Source organism: Lampetra planeri, chromosome 15 (genome assembly GCF_965212315.1).
Source record: "Lampetra planeri chromosome 15, kcLamPlan1.2.h2, whole genome shotgun sequence".
In the NCBI taxonomy this organism is placed as follows: Eukaryota; Metazoa; Chordata; class Hyperoartia; order Petromyzontiformes; family Petromyzontidae; genus Lampetra; species Lampetra planeri.
Window position 1 is genome coordinate 13,371,157 of NC_136121.1, and position 15,453 is coordinate 13,386,609.

General features: G+C 45.0%; 2 protein-coding genes across 2 annotated transcripts; one reads left to right on the top strand and one right to left on the bottom strand.

Moving 5' to 3' along the window:
- Nucleotides 1-893: 893 nt before the first annotated feature.
- On the top strand, nucleotides 894-11,400 carry TMEM144 (transmembrane protein 144). Its single transcript, XM_078601177.1, has 12 exons — nucleotides 894-1,156; nucleotides 3,672-3,836; nucleotides 5,152-5,274; nucleotides 5,915-6,014; nucleotides 6,875-6,955; nucleotides 7,067-7,157; nucleotides 8,022-8,104; nucleotides 8,892-9,010; nucleotides 9,115-9,234; nucleotides 9,672-9,769; nucleotides 10,235-10,288; nucleotides 10,580-11,400. The coding sequence occupies exons 1-12, from the start codon at nucleotides 1,078-1,080 to the stop codon at nucleotides 10,661-10,663; spliced, it is 1,197 nt and encodes a 398-aa protein (XP_078457303.1). The 5' UTR covers nucleotides 894-1,077; the 3' UTR covers nucleotides 10,664-11,400.
- Nucleotides 11,401-11,402: 2 nt separating this feature from the next.
- On the bottom strand, nucleotides 11,403-15,253 carry LOC144722770 (uncharacterized). Its single transcript, XM_078601178.1, has 4 exons — nucleotides 15,122-15,253; nucleotides 13,400-13,511; nucleotides 12,898-13,058; nucleotides 11,403-12,096 (listed from the first exon to the last, which is right to left on the bottom strand). Exons 2-4 carry the CDS (start codon nucleotides 13,468-13,470, stop codon nucleotides 11,924-11,926), a joined length of 405 nt encoding a protein of 134 aa, XP_078457304.1. The 5' UTR covers nucleotides 13,471-13,511; nucleotides 15,122-15,253; the 3' UTR covers nucleotides 11,403-11,923.
- Between the last annotated feature and the right edge of the window lie 200 nt (nucleotides 15,254-15,453).

Sequence of the window (15,453 nt, forward strand, 5' to 3'; positions counted from 1 at the left end):
TCCCATTCTCCCCGCATTCGCTATCACAGTCAACAAGTCGTAGGGACAGACGTTTCCTTACCTTGGTAAGCGCACAACTTTATCTTTATTTCTATGATGAATACGAGGTTGTTGGGGGGGAGGGGGCAACACAGGCGCCCCCCCCCAACAACCTAGTCACTAAATTTGTTTTAATTTTTTTCAACGCGAGGTTTTTAGCAAAAACGTCACGACAAATTAAACTCGGTCTTATTTTGCATCGACATGTTTATACCGGACTGAGACCATCAGCTTGCGACACTTGAGAGACGGGTTTTTTTTTATCACTGCCCGGGTTCAAATCCAGGGGTCACTGTGATACCGGCAAAGCGATCTGACCGCTGATCTGGTACACGTGTTGATATTTAAAAAAACAACTGTGGTGGTGATTGATTATCCCACCCATTACACGTGCTCAGTGTGATTGATAAGCCGTGTTAAGAGCACTTCGCCAAACCATCGAGCTCTTTGGTAGCAACTTACACGTCAGACTCTTGTTTGTCAAACGTTTAATGTTCTCAGCTCTTATTTTTCAATGGGCGTACAAACATTCCACTATTAAAACGCAATTCAGTATTTTTTACACATCCCATCAGCAACAAGAGATATGGCTCAACACGAGCAAATCCGAACCGGATTTGACATTTAACAGTCTGCACGACACATTATACTTGCAGTCTACAAACGTGACATTCTAAACCATTCGTGTATGGATGCGTTCATGACAATACATTCAAACAACCCCTACACATGGGCATGGAGAGAAGAGACAGATGACCGCTGGTGGGGGAAGCCTCCATCCAACAGTGGACCGAGCATGGCCGAGGATGATGATGTTGAGGAAGAGGGATTGGCTCGTTGTTGGAGGGGGATCCGCCTTCGTTACTTGCCGGCCCTCCCTGCCCGGAAGACGAGTCCCGTGATGTCTCCCTCACTACGCCTCGAAGCTATAAAGTTCGGGTTCGTTCATGGCTCTATTCATTATGTAAATGATCCAGCACATCACCGATCATCGTCAGCACCACCATCATCACCATCATCACCGGTGACCGCGTGACAATGGGCAGCACGCTGGTCTCACCCGCTCTGATGCTGCTCCTACTGCTGCTGCCGGTGCCAGCGGTGCTCGCTCAGAGTGGTGAGTCCGTAAAAACATCGCCACTAGGGGAGAGACAAAGGCGGCCGGGAGTGGTGCCGGTCACCCCCCCCCCCCCTCCTCGTGTGCCGTTCCAGCCTCTAAAGGTGCTCGTTAACAGCACTTGCTCCAAGTCTATTGGAGGCTGTACGGGGGATATTTGTCTTTGTGCAGGACTGTTTATTGGCAATCCATGACTGGATGAGGGGCATCTCCAACGCTGCAACGGGTCGTGTTGGTTGTCCATACTTCACCACCTCTGGTTCAGTGCCGGTTTGGCGAAGGCGGGGGGGGGGGGGGTGTGGTGGAGTGTGTGTGGTGGAGTGTGTGTGTGGAGTGTGTGGTGGAGTGTGTGGTAGAGTGTGTGGTGGAGTGTGTGTGTGGAGTGTGTGGTGGAGTGTGCGTATGTGGTGGAGTGTGTTGTGTTGTGTGGTGGAGTGTGTATGTGTGTGGTTGAGTGTGTGGTGGAGTGTGTGGTGGAGTGTGTGTATGTGGTGGAGTGTGTTGTGTTGTGTGGTGGTGTGTGGAGTGTGTGGAGTGTGTGTGTGGTGGAGTGTGTGTGTGGTGGAGTGTGTGTGCTTGTGCGAGTTTGATCCTGTCCTCTCAAATCCACTTTGGGGGGCCTTTCATCCCGGCGACTCGATCGTTCCCGTGCTTGGACGCCTCAAAGATGAGCAGTCTCAAATCGACCCTTGTGTCCGCTTGATTACACTGGTCAACACACTTTTTCTGGCATAAGGTATTCCAACGGTTTCAAGGCAATTTTGGTGTGCTGATTCCAAATCTGGCATCAGTTTTTGTCTATCACATCAGGTTTTTGAGATATCAAATATTGCATTTTCAATAAAAACTGCAGAAGAAAAATATTAAATAAATGTGGATATCTCCATAAAATGATATTATAAACACACTATCCTAAAAATACAGCACCATATTTTAACACTAAAGCAGTCACTGACTCGCAACAACTTGCAATCATAAGTGACAGAGTTAATTTCGGATAAAATCAATGAAAATGGGGTATGCCGATAGCATAAAAATGAGATGTGATAGAGCAAATCTGAGATCAGATTTGGAATCAGCACCCTGAAATTAGTCTAAAACAGCTGCAAAAGTCCAGGCCAGAAAAAATTGTTTTTTTTTGTGTTGACCATTGTTATTGTTCATTGTCGGCTTGGCTGGTGTCCCCTCTAGCGGCAAGTCCCGGACATTTCAGCGCCTAACGCCTGATGCCGGTTCTAATTCCTGGCGAAAACGTCGTACTCATCAAGATTATAAATGTTGTGGATTTGCTCTCCAACACACCGGTGTGCTGTGCTCGTAACAAATTGGCACGTTCTGTTTACGTGACAAACCTCACTGATTGGCTGTGTCGGGTGGTGGCGGGTTTAACGACACATTGACGCAATCTAACAAAAAAAAACCCCGGTATTATGAATCTAACATCGCCTTTTAATTCTCCCAGTTTAAGACGTCTTGTATGGGAGCCTCGAGGAATTCCCAGGGCATGGCGAACATCAGTGGCGAGTGATGTCTGAACTGGTTCCGAGCACCTACCCCCCGTCTTTCCCCACGACTCTTCCCACACTGAACCAGAGGTGGTGAAGTATGGTCAAACAAGCGTCGTGAACAAAACGACTAAACGCACCAAGGGGGGAGTCTTTCCATTACCGTGTTGACAAAGGGCTGTCAATTATGTATGAATCGTTACGAGTGCTTGTACATTTTTGCGTGTATGTTTTTGAGTTGCCCATTCTATCAATATCGACTTGGATATTCGATTTAAACTTGTTTTTACCAGGTGAGTATCCATAGACATTGCACCTAAATGATCTAACCCACAATAAATTAATTACGAATCGTATTATTGATCGAATCGTATTATTGATCGTATTATCGCATTATTGATCATAAGCTGGGTAAATAATTGAGCAAAAATATCGTGCAAACTTAACCGAAACATCAAAAGCTAATCAATTATATGTTCATCGTCCGCAACAGATATAAGACTGCCAAGCAGGCAAAACATAATGCAGAAACAGGTCATGATAAAGACAAATATCACATTCTACTGGCACGTTTGTTTATCACGTGACAACATTGTCGTGTCGGGTGGAGGAGGGTGTACGACACACATTTTACTCACGCGATCTGACAAGATCAATTATGAAACAAAAATGGTGCGCACAATTCGATCAATGAGGTGGGCCAACAAAGCTGCTTACAATCCCAAAATTACAAAACGATTCACAAGATCAGGAGCTTGCGTTTTTGAGATAGGAAAACCAATACTCCTGTTGGCGCTTCGTTATTCTCAATGCAACGTAGATGCCATGTAGCTCTCCGATGTGTGTTTTTTATATGAGTACATTGTTTCTGCAAAGCATCTCAGGTTGTGGTCACATTTAGACATTACATATGTAACTCTAAATGTGCATTTGTTGGTGATGATGAGTGGTGTTAGTATTTGTGCAATGGCAGTGTACGATTCAACGCCACTGTTTCCTCTTCACTGCAGCTCTCCCAGGTCCGGAGAGCAACTCCTCGTGCGACGGAGCATGCATGGCAGAGAACAATGGAACTTTCAACCAAAACATTGCCATCGGATTTACAGCTGCAGCGATAACAAGCCTCTTCTATGGGAGCAACTTTGTTCCTGTAAAGAAGTTTGACACTGGTGATGGTGAGCGTGACTGCAAAGAACACGGCTCTGCTGTACACAAGTGATTCGTACTTGCCGGTAACGCGTATCGTTCGACACAGTTACAGTTAAGCATCATTGCATTAAGACCAGGGGTAGGGAACATTGGCCCATCGGCCGTAACCAACCCACCACATAATTTCAAACGACCAACAGCGACATGACACCTTCCATTTGTAAATGGCCCACAAAAGATATATCTGTCAAGGAAATCATCTTCACCGCACTAATCAGAAACGAGAGTGGACGATTTTTGGTCCATCAACACTTTATAATTTTAGTGTGCTAGGTGACTTCTCTCACTGTTAGGGTATTTTAAAGTGGCAGAAGTGACTGAGATGTACGTGTGTGTTAATGTGTGGATGTTCACCAAAAGTATTTGAAAGTCAGCACTCTTAAGGCCGTCTCTAAGGAATTTGTCCCTCTGTATTCAGCACTCTGTAAAGGAAAAGGTGCCTGAACCCTGCATTAGAGGGAGGTCTTATTAGATGATCGCGACTAAAATAGATTCTTATGCCCATGATAGGTGCATTTAATTGTGCGTGTGAGAATCAATTGCTTTTATACATATTCTACGTTGTTACATTTAGGCTAATGGAGATAAGGCAACTGTCAAATTAGACAAAAATCGAGCAGCAATGCAAAACATATAATTCTTGAATTAAATTGCAACCACAATGAATTTAATTACTGATGGGATGTCTTCTCGCAACTCAACTTTCTGGCACAAACCAAGGTGTAAGAATTTCCACTGAGCATAATGTAAACATTTTGTATTATTGATACACTACTTGCAAATAATAGTAATAACTTCTTTTTAATTTAAGTTGTGCCCTGTATTTGGCATAGATGTCATTCAAAAGTTAATATCCAATTTGGTTGCATAATTCTGGATTAAACTCAAAAAATATTTCTTCATGTTGTTGCAAAGCTGTCAGTTTCTACACAAAGCTCAAACTTTAGTTTACACAAAGGTCACTCCTGTGTTAGCTGATGTTAGACTTAATCTACATATGCATACTTGCATTTATATTGCACCCATAATCTAATGAAACGTCCCAGGGTGTAGTTTTTATTGTTGGCCTAGAGGACCCCCTAATGGGAACGTGTCTTTTGGGGCACAGGGTGAAACACAACACCATACTGCAAGTCGGCATCAGGCTGCCAATTGTAATCACCAATTGTGGGATGTCACGGATCTTTAACATTCACTGAAGCAGGCGGCATGTGTTTTGTGGTTAATACCGGTATTTACTGAAAATATTGTGTCATATATTAATTATCCTTTTTGGCACAGGGATGTTCTTTCAGTGGGCGATGTGCACCTCCATCTGGCTGGTGGGACTGGTGTCAAATTTCATTCAGCACTGCCCAGAGTTTTGGCCACTCGCTATGCTGGGTGGATTCCTCTGGGCCACAGGTGAGACACATGCAGTGATGGCTCGTTATTAGGGCAAGGTGAGGCCAGACCTTACTCGTTAAAAGAGAAAGCCCTTAACAACAATTGCCCGCGAATTATAAACATTATGACCTGCATACACTCCCCTTCACTCCCCCCTGCAGGCTTACTTACAAGGCCGGCGCTAGGGTGGTACTGGGGTGGGCCCTGGACCACAACATGTCCCTATGGCACCACCCAATTTCACTCTCACTAGTGGTTTGTCATTGTTATGGTGGCCCACACAACAGCTATACTGGCCCCCCATCCGAGATGAGCTGCAGCCGGGCTTGCTATTGTACCCCAAACAATAGATTTACTGACCAGCCACCGCTGGACACAAATATATTAATTTGGTATCGTGCTCTCACAATATCTTGCTGTTATTGAGCAACCGCTTACTCGTTTTTTAATTATACTGCGTTAGCGATGGCGCACAAGCACAATTAAAAGTTTGCACAGATATCAATAACACTAACCTAAAACGACAATAAATATAGAATCTCTGCTATGAAGAAAGGTCATTACCTGAAATTGCACCTGTGATATATATTTTTCGATGAAAGTGTTGAAATTTTGCTCATTTGCAGTGTCATTAATATCCTTGGATAATGTCATACAGGCAACATTGCCACAGTTCCAGTAATAAAGACGATCGGCCTTGGACTCGGATTTCTCATCTGGACTTCATCCAACCTCATCGTGGGCTGGGCCAGTTCAAGGTACACGATCATACAACAGTGCACACCAAACTCCCAGCATCGGCATTACGAGTTGTATAAGTACTACTAGGGAGTTGCAGCAACATGAGGTTCTGATAAGACAATAAAACCGCATTACGATTTTCTCAATCAAAAGGTACAAAACATCAGAGGGTGTTGCATGAGAGGCAAATGGAGTGTAATAATTTATTATATGAATTTATAGGGTACTTATAAGCCCCCAGCATCTCAAAGAGTCTTACATAACATCTCATGTCAACCATCCCTATTCAATGCTGCAGTCCAGCGAGGTGTACGCAGCACTGGCCTGAATATAGGAATTAGTCTGCCAGCAACGGACGATGTTGCTATGTGGTTATTACCAATTAAGTAGTGAGCAAGTGGTTAAGGGATAATTCACATTAGCTATCCGAAACTTTAATATGTCTGGCTTTTGTCCATTCCCCTAGGTTTTTGGCTGTTGTATATTTCACGTTGCACTTTCCATAAACAAATACACAACAACTGTCTTTTGTATCGTGGGGAGTTGATCAGTAATTATTGCATGCTCATGTCGAGATTGGTGAATATCTGAAATGCTGCCTGCGAATGATCATGGTGGGGAGTGGCGTGTTACTCTGTGGCCCGTGGTTTGAGATTGGTGACTGCAGTTTGAAGTGTCGGCTATTCTTTATTGTTCAATGGTGTAGGAGATATACAATTCACAACAATGAAAATAACACATTCTTTAAAAAAAATCGGATTACTGCATGTGTCATACCTCGTGGCTTGCATTATACTAATCTCAGAGCAATATTTCAGGAGAGTTAAATTTTCCGCCACCTGTTGTATGTATGTTGTATCGTGTTTTTTTCTTTTAGGTTTGGTTGGTTTGGCTTGGACCCAGAAGTTGTTCCAAATGCAACACTCAACTATGTTGGCACAGCACTGTCAATTATAAGGTCCTGTGCAGTGCATTGACACGTGTCTACAAATAGAGCAAATCTTGTGCCTTACATAAACAGGAAGCATGCCATGTCGCTTCATTTGTGACTGTGTTCGACTGTCAACAGGTCATTTATACTTTTGTTTGTGACAACTGAAGTGAACAACCAAAGTACAGAAGTGAGAGAAAACCAAAACAACATTGTGAACTCCACCGAGGTATCCGACTTCAGTGACAGCATTGCATGCATTTCAACATAAAGAAGTGAGCTTCATCGATGATCCAGCACTCACGAATTCACTCCATTTGCTCGCTCACCGGCAGTCAGTCTCTTTCTTAATACTCCTATAACGCTACCACCATGGTAACAAGTCCCATGAACTGCACTCATTAATTCCTCCACTCATAGAGGGCTCATTCTACCAGACTGACCGTTTCATCGCATCCATGCTGTGTTCAACCACCACAATGCAGGTCAAAACACGTATCATTCTGCTTAATTTTCTCTTTTCCCAAGTTTGTATATAACCTTGCTCCGTTCGACAAGCGTATTTACTGTTATCTTGCTGATCGCTTGGACCTTTGGACCTGTACTTAGCAACTATAATTTAAAACATATTTATAATTAAAATGTATTCCAGTGTTTACATTTTAAAGTGGAGGCTTAGTGCAGTGATATGCACACTGCGCTATGGACCTGACAACCTGAGTTCAATTCCTAGCCCCAGCTAACAGTGGCGAATAATATTTGAACTGGGCCTGAGCAGCCTCTCTCCCTGCCACAACTTCACCAACCTGTACTAACCAGCGTGGTGAAATATGGTCAAGAATCTCCTATGACCCAACAGGGCACGGGGAGGGCTTCATCCACGAGTTGATTGACAGAGGGCTGGAAATGTATTATTATCATATCTGCAAATACAATTCACAGTACTTGTGTTTTCATGTCAGTACAATGGCCACCTTATATCTTTTAGATTTTTCCGTAACTTAATTTGTAATTGAGCTATGATCAGTCTACGGATAAGCTGGTTAAACAGAATGAAATATAAACTTGAACCCGTCTGCTGTGTTGTGCATAGGAATTAGTAGACATTGGATATGAAGAGTCTCCTTCTGATGAATCGTGGACGGACAAGCTGAGCCCATTGAATAAAAAGATTGTGTGAGTTTAAAGTAGATGTGACAACACTATTAATGAAAGTATTAACTCTTTTGTAAGTGTGTGGTAAAATGTAATTTTAATTTCAAACCACCCGTAGCCACATATTGTTCTGCCCCAATAACCCAACAACGCAATTTAGATAGTTAATATTGGCTACTTTACAGAATTAGGTTGCTGCTAATTTGCATCTGCTTATCAGTATTGGCAACTTCCCTATTGGCAAAGCGTCCAGTGGTGCTATCAAGGCCTTAGTGTGAAACGTTTCCCAACCTTTGGCAAAATACAGCAGGAGTTAGAAATGCACACAACTGGGCGGTGTGGAAGAAAACCTTGATAAAGAGGGATTTTGTTGAGAGTAAGTAAATGAAATGTATTAAGGTGAATTATTAAGATGATAATCAAAAACTATCAAACATAAATTGGCATTTATTTGAGCGAAAACCATCATGGATTTGCAAAAAAATACCGTATACCTGTTATCAAGAGCACCCCTGAAATCTTCATGAGTAGTAACACCGAAGGAGATAGACTAAAAGGCACAAAAACAGCAATGCTCGCCACTGTTCAACGAGGACTTGTGGACAGATGGAGCACTGCAGAAGAGCAATTCATCAGGAAATAATTGTACGGTGAACATGTCGACAAACAGCAAAAATAAAATCATAATCTAAGTTACAATACATCGGACTATCAGACCACTGTGGCAGTATAGGATTTGTAGAAATATAAATGCCGAGCCCTCTAGAACTGACTGTGACTGCATACTTAATTATTTCCCTATCCGCAGCGGTTGTTCTCTTGCTCTTGTGGCCGGCGTTTTCTACGGTGCCAACTTTATTCCTGCCATCTACATCAAGAACCACGGCAAAGACAAGAGCTCCATCTACTACGGATCAAGCCAGTTTGGTGGGCACGCAGCCTCCCCCTGTACTAACTTTGTAATCATGATTGTTTATGGACGATGCCGAATGGAAATCGGTAACCAAATTTGTGTTTTGTCGCTTTCGCAGACCTGGACTACGTCTTTGCCCACTTCTGCGGAATATATCTGACGAGCATATTGTACTTCTACGTATACTGCGCTGCGATGAAAAACCGTCCAAAGGTCTATCCAAAAGCTGTGCTGCCAGGTGACAAGCATTAGCATCAGATAACTTAAATGTGTGTAAAACATGACGAGTGAAATGCTTAGAAGTAACATTTTATGGAAAATGTTATCCTGAAGAGAACATGGTCAGCTCTCGAATGTCTGGAGTAATTAAGGGTGGGCGACCTGGCCAGGATAAAACAATAAAAATAATGGAAAACACGTCTCAATTTGGCTACGAGACATGTGTATGTGTACCTACATAGAATCAGGGTGAAGACGTAAAATGTGCTGTTTGTGTTTATCGCTTAAAGTTTTCGTTTTATTTGCCGACGTGTGTGTGGTCATGTGGGCACGGAGTCACGTGAGGAGCAGCCCATGATTGAACCAACCCTCGCGTACAAGATGTGTGAATGATAATATATTATTAATCTGCAACCTGGATCCCCCCCCCCCCCATCGTTTTCTCTCTTCGTGGAGCCGTGGCCTCTGGTGCAATGTGGGGTACTGCCACCTGCGGCTGGTTCCTTGCGAACACCCACCTGGGTGCAGCTGTCAGCTTTCCCATCATCACCTCGGTACGTTGTGCACTCGCAACAACCGCAGCCGGCGAAGTTTAGATTCACGTTTGTGCTATTTAATAGCATGAAGGTCATGCTTTGTCTGATAGTTTATTTTCAGTATTAAACGGCAGTGAACATTTTTAAATACTGTAATTGTTTTTAAAAATTGATTAATTTCAGCTGGGACTGTCAAGAATGCTGTTCCAGGACTTATTTGGCATGCCAGATCTATTTTGCCTTATTTTGGCCTTTTTTTAATGTAAATCTGTTCATAGGACAATAGATATACATTATAGTGTACAATAAAATAACATTATTATGGATAAGCATATCTTGTACTCAAGTGGTAGTGTCTTATGCCAATAATTGCTACTTTAAGTCAGCCAACAGTGTTCGGGGAGTAAGAATTAACCCACAAATGGAAACCGATCTTTTTTAAATTAAATTGACTTAGGAATTGTTCTTTAAATGTAATTGCAGATCCCCGGTATTATTGCTACACTATGGGGAGTTGTTGTCTTCAAGGAAATAAAGGTCCGTAGTAAAACTGCCTCATCTACATTTGCACATGACGCAGACGACATTACGCACGCACGCACGCTGGCGTAGTTGTGGAGTACTCAGGCGGTGCAACTGCATTGGTGCCCACAGGCCGCAGGGACCCAGTTTCCTGGACTACAAAGGAGGGGGAAATTGGACATGGGGGCCTCATTCCATTGTTTGTATCAGGGCTCATATGAACCGTGCTACGCGGTAGCTATTTTTGGACAGAGTAATGCGCATGCATCCGTATTTTAAAACTCGTGGTTTACTTTCTTCCCCCAGGGCATGAAGAACCTGATTATTGTCGGGGTGGCCTTGATCGTGACGATAGCTGGGGCTATCACAACCGGCCTTTCGCTGCTTTAACCCAAACATTTCCAATAAACTCGTTATGATGCATTTCATGTGATTACTCAAATCAACGCTCATGTAGAAATTTGAAGGAACCCTTCTTTAACAATGTGAATGCAACCAGCACTTATGTTGCTTTGCCAATTGATATATCAGGTATTTAAAAAATATATTTTATAATTGGAACCCTTTATCAATCCAGTGGTGGATGAAGTCCTCCTAACGCCATGTTAATCGTGGTGGTTCAACCACACTTCATCACACTAGTCAGTGAAGGTTGATGAAAGGGGTGGAGGGGGGACCTGAACCGACTCGGATATCAGTCGCCACCAATGGTAACCATAGCCGGGAATCGAACTCGGGTGGCCAGGCTCACCACCACGCTCCCAGGAATAACATTTCAATAATTAAGTAATGAGGATGAATTTCGATTTAAAGCTTTCGTGACTGCAGGGATTCATCTTCTTGGTTCTTTCGGTAAAGTCACGTAGAAGGGAAATAATAAAATAAAATAAATAAAACACAATCATTTTTTTCATTATGTTTTAATATTATTTTATTATGTTTTATTTGTGACTTTACCGAAAGAACCGAGAAGATAATGAGGATGAAGTTGTAGATTGTCATAAAAAACGTCGTCTACAATATTGACGCGATTGATAAGCAGTGACAACAAATGATCAGTTATTGATGAGGTATAAATTGTATTATATATATATACTGTATCTTACAATAAAATACTTGTCACAGAATCTTTTGACGATTGAAATTTATTTTATTATTACAGGCAAACTACATCTCTTCACACTAAAGCCTCCATTTGTGAATAATTGAACGTTTATTGCATAGCGTCGCAAAAAACATTAACAATGCGTGATATTTTCTTGTTTCGTATTTAAAATAGCATGTAATTTTAATATACAATTTCACACATGAGGCACTAATTTGTTTTATATATTTCTACATAAATACACTACTGTACATTGTAAAATTGGGAATAATTTCATTTCAGAATAGTCAAGGTACAAACAGATGAGGTTTTCCTTCCTAATGTTCATAAGTTTGCAATTATACAACCATAAAATTGTATCATAACCAAATAAGCAATAAAGCGGGTATAAACTAGCAAGCATGGGTAAAAATGCTTTGTCAGACCTTGAAAGGCTCATTAATGAAGGGCCACACTGAGGACTGGCTGAGATACACTCCCAGACAAAAGTGCACTTACGATAATACAGAGGCTGCGGCAGCCTTTCGCATGGTTCATATGGATGCTCACGTCAGGTGGAGAGCCCCGTTGGATTTCAGGGTGGGCCGCCGTGAAAATCCCCAGGGCCAGCCACCTGCCTGCGCCGACCCGAACTCCAAAGCCTCCTGGGCAGATGTGGCTGGCCAAGTCACTTTCTCTGGATAGCTGATTGCATACGCTCTCTTCTCCTCCTCTATTTCTAAAAAAAATTACACAAATAACTACAGTTAAGGCTCGATTACCCGGGTTGCCGATTAACCATACTTTCAAAGTATCAATTTCGATTTAAATTTCGATTTAAAGCTTTCGTGACTGCAGGGATTCATATTCTTGGTTCTTTAGGTAAAGTCACGTAGAAGGGAAATAATAAAATAATAAAACAATTAAATTCTAACGACGTTTCGATTGCAACACAAGCAATCATCATCAGGAAAAGTTTATTGCTGTGGTTTCCACACCTGATAATGATTGCTTATATTGCAATCGAAACGTCGTGAGAATTTTATAGTTAGATTTTTATTATTTTATTATTTCCCTTCTACGTGACTTTACCGAAAGAACCAAGAATTGCAAAGTATAGTTTTACTTGTCGCTCGTTTAATAATTAGTTGCTCCTCAATAGTCGAGGGTCTGTGACCACAGAGTACTAGGAAGTAAACATTACTTGAATAAACAATACCGATAAGCTCCTGCTTCACACTGATTTTATGTAAGCAAATAATTCATACGTTTGTATAGCAGTGATATAGATTAGTGACATGAGAAACAAGTGACTCGAGATGAAGATTAGTGAGCGAAACGAGAGATAAAGGACCTGAAGACAGAGGTATAAAGAGCATCGGGTCATGCATCCTGACGTTACAAATGCACAACACTTCGTGATGTTCCGTCTGCAATACTGAAAACTTACGTCACGCGAATCGCCAGCACACGCAAATTATGTTTCTCGCCAGAATCGTAGTGAATCATCGCCGCTATCAAGCAGTTCAGCAGGGCTCACCACGTGAAGTGGGCAGTTGGCCCTTCGTCACAGGGCGCACGTGTCGAAGTTGCGTTGGGTCGAAGACCTCCACCTGCGCAATGGCGGGTGGCAGGTTGGGCCGCGGGCGGCAAAGCTCCTCCAGGTGAGCCGTCAGGTGTGCCCGTTCCACAGGGTCCTGTCTGCATGGCCAAGCAAGCACAGTGCAGATGGACATTATACTGGTAGGGACCTCCTGGTTACACCAGCCCACAGGGGATTATTGTGTCCGTCGTGCAGGGAGGGGCTGGGTGGGGAGGGGAGGGTGGGGAGGGGCTGGGTCAAAAAACGTCAAAAATCGCGTGACGTCATTTATGGACGGCCCCTAAGACATTCCATTTAGCTAATTTGGTAATGATATCCATGTCATCACAATGTATAATCCTACCGACGATGTGCCGAAAAATGACGTGTACAGTCGTCTAGTTATAGCTGTGAACATCTCGCGTTGCCCTTCTTTTGAGAGTGCCGAGCCGTAACTTACACGCGGTAGCCGGACAGGTAGGCAGGCAGGTGTGGCCGGGGACGTGATCCTTGCAGGTAGCGGCGCTGCATGCTGAAGCAGACGTGGCCTGGGCCCGGCCCGTGGCGGATCCCTGTAAAACCGACAGATGGCCTCGTTGGACAACGACAAGCGCACGGCGTTTAGACTGCGGTGTTGGGGTAAACGTGCGGTTCCTGCGATTATTTCTCACTGGCTGGAAGGGCCCTTTCTCGAGCGGTGTTCACTATAATTTACGGAGGGGGCGCCACTTTCGCCGATAAGACATCGGCAGCGGGAGGGCCCCCCACACCGCCGACGAGGGGGAGTGATGTCACTCTTTGTGTAGTGTCGGGGCCCGCACTAAAGGCCACCAGAGCCTGCCAGTGGCCCCTGGTGGCCTTGCAATGAAGAGCGCTGCTCTTGACTCTAGACCAGGGGTGGGGAACGTCGGGCCGTGTAAGGCAAGCGGAATCATTTGGTGTGGCCCTGCCAAGGCAAACCGCAGGCGGGGCTCGAAATTCAATAAATCTAGGAGCAAACCTGGAAAAGCAGTTGCGAGTAGCAGCAACATCATCAATACCAGCTAACATCACACGCCTTGCCAAAGAGAAGCAGTTCCAGCCATCGCATTAGGGGCGAGTTACTTAAAAGTTTGACCGAATGTAACAGGCAAAATTTTAACTTGATAATTTTGTATGGCCCGCGAATGATGTTATACATATCCAAATGGCCCTTGGCAGAACAAAGGTTCCCCACTCCTGCTCTAGAGGGTCTGGAGGGCATTCTGTCCGATTCTTCCACGCCGAAGAGGCGAGAGAGCCACCGCACTTTGTCACACCGCACGAGACCTGCCGATCGGGACGGGGCCAAGACAATTGCACTTTTGTTTCAGCTGCCACACCGGGAGATCGAACCGGTGACCTCTGGATCGCAATTACAGTGTCATAATCGCCATGCATTAGCGTGAGGGCTGTGTGTAACTCTCATCTCCCCCCTGGTTTCTAAACGTTGATGACTTTCCCGTTGACCCCCACACCCGGTGGCTTTTCGGATGCCTCGCACTTGATGTCGAACAACCGATGGGAGCGGTGGCGCAGTAGTTAGCGCACTGCGCTACGAACCCCGCTCACGGCCGATATCAGTGGCGTCTGAACCGGTCCAGGGCCTCGTTAGGTCGTCGCAGCCTTAACACGAGTGCATGCTGTGGTGTCTTAACATCACCTCCGATTAGCACGGCTGGTTACGTACGGTGCGAAAGAAGTTCTGCATAGACGCCCCAGTGTTGTTATCTGCGCGCCACCGCTCCCCCATAACACGAAGATCACCCGTATAGCCTTCACAGACTGTAGAGGCAAGTGCTGTTAGCGAGCACTAGTGAAGGCCGACACGGTACACGAGGGGGTGGGTGGCCAACACCACGCCCGGCCGCCTTTGTCTCCCTAGTGGCGATGTTTACACACCGCACCAGGTACTCATTTGAGGCTGAGTCGACCTAGGGGAGCCCCCAGGATCGGTTCCGACATAATCGTCGATGGTTGTTTGGCCGTGAGCGGGAATCGAACCCGGGTCGCCAGGTTCGTAGCGCAGCGCGCTAACCGCTGCACCACCGCTCCCCAAAACAACACACACACGAGCAGCACCGACACGCGCCGTGGCTTCTTACACCAACACGCACAGTCTTAAAGACGACAGCTGCGACAAAGAAGGCCACGCATCTCTTACCGTGCCACACGACTGACCGACCGCTGCTTGCCCCCCGTGTTGGAATCTGCGGCTGGAGACTTGGCAAGACGATCGGCGTCGCCAGGCGGAGCCCCGCGACTCTGTTTGTTGCCGGGCACCGTGGCGCGCCGCGGTGGTGGGGGGGGGGGGGGCTGTGTGGGGGTGGGGGCTGTGTGTGGGGGGGGGGCTGTGTGGGGGGGGCTGTGTGTGGGGGGGGGGGGCTGTGTGGAGGGGGCTGTGTGGGGGGGCTGTGTGGGGGGGAGGGCTGTGTGGGGGGGAGGGCTGTGTGGAGGGGGCTGTGTGGAGGGGCTGTATGGGGAGGGGGGGGCTGT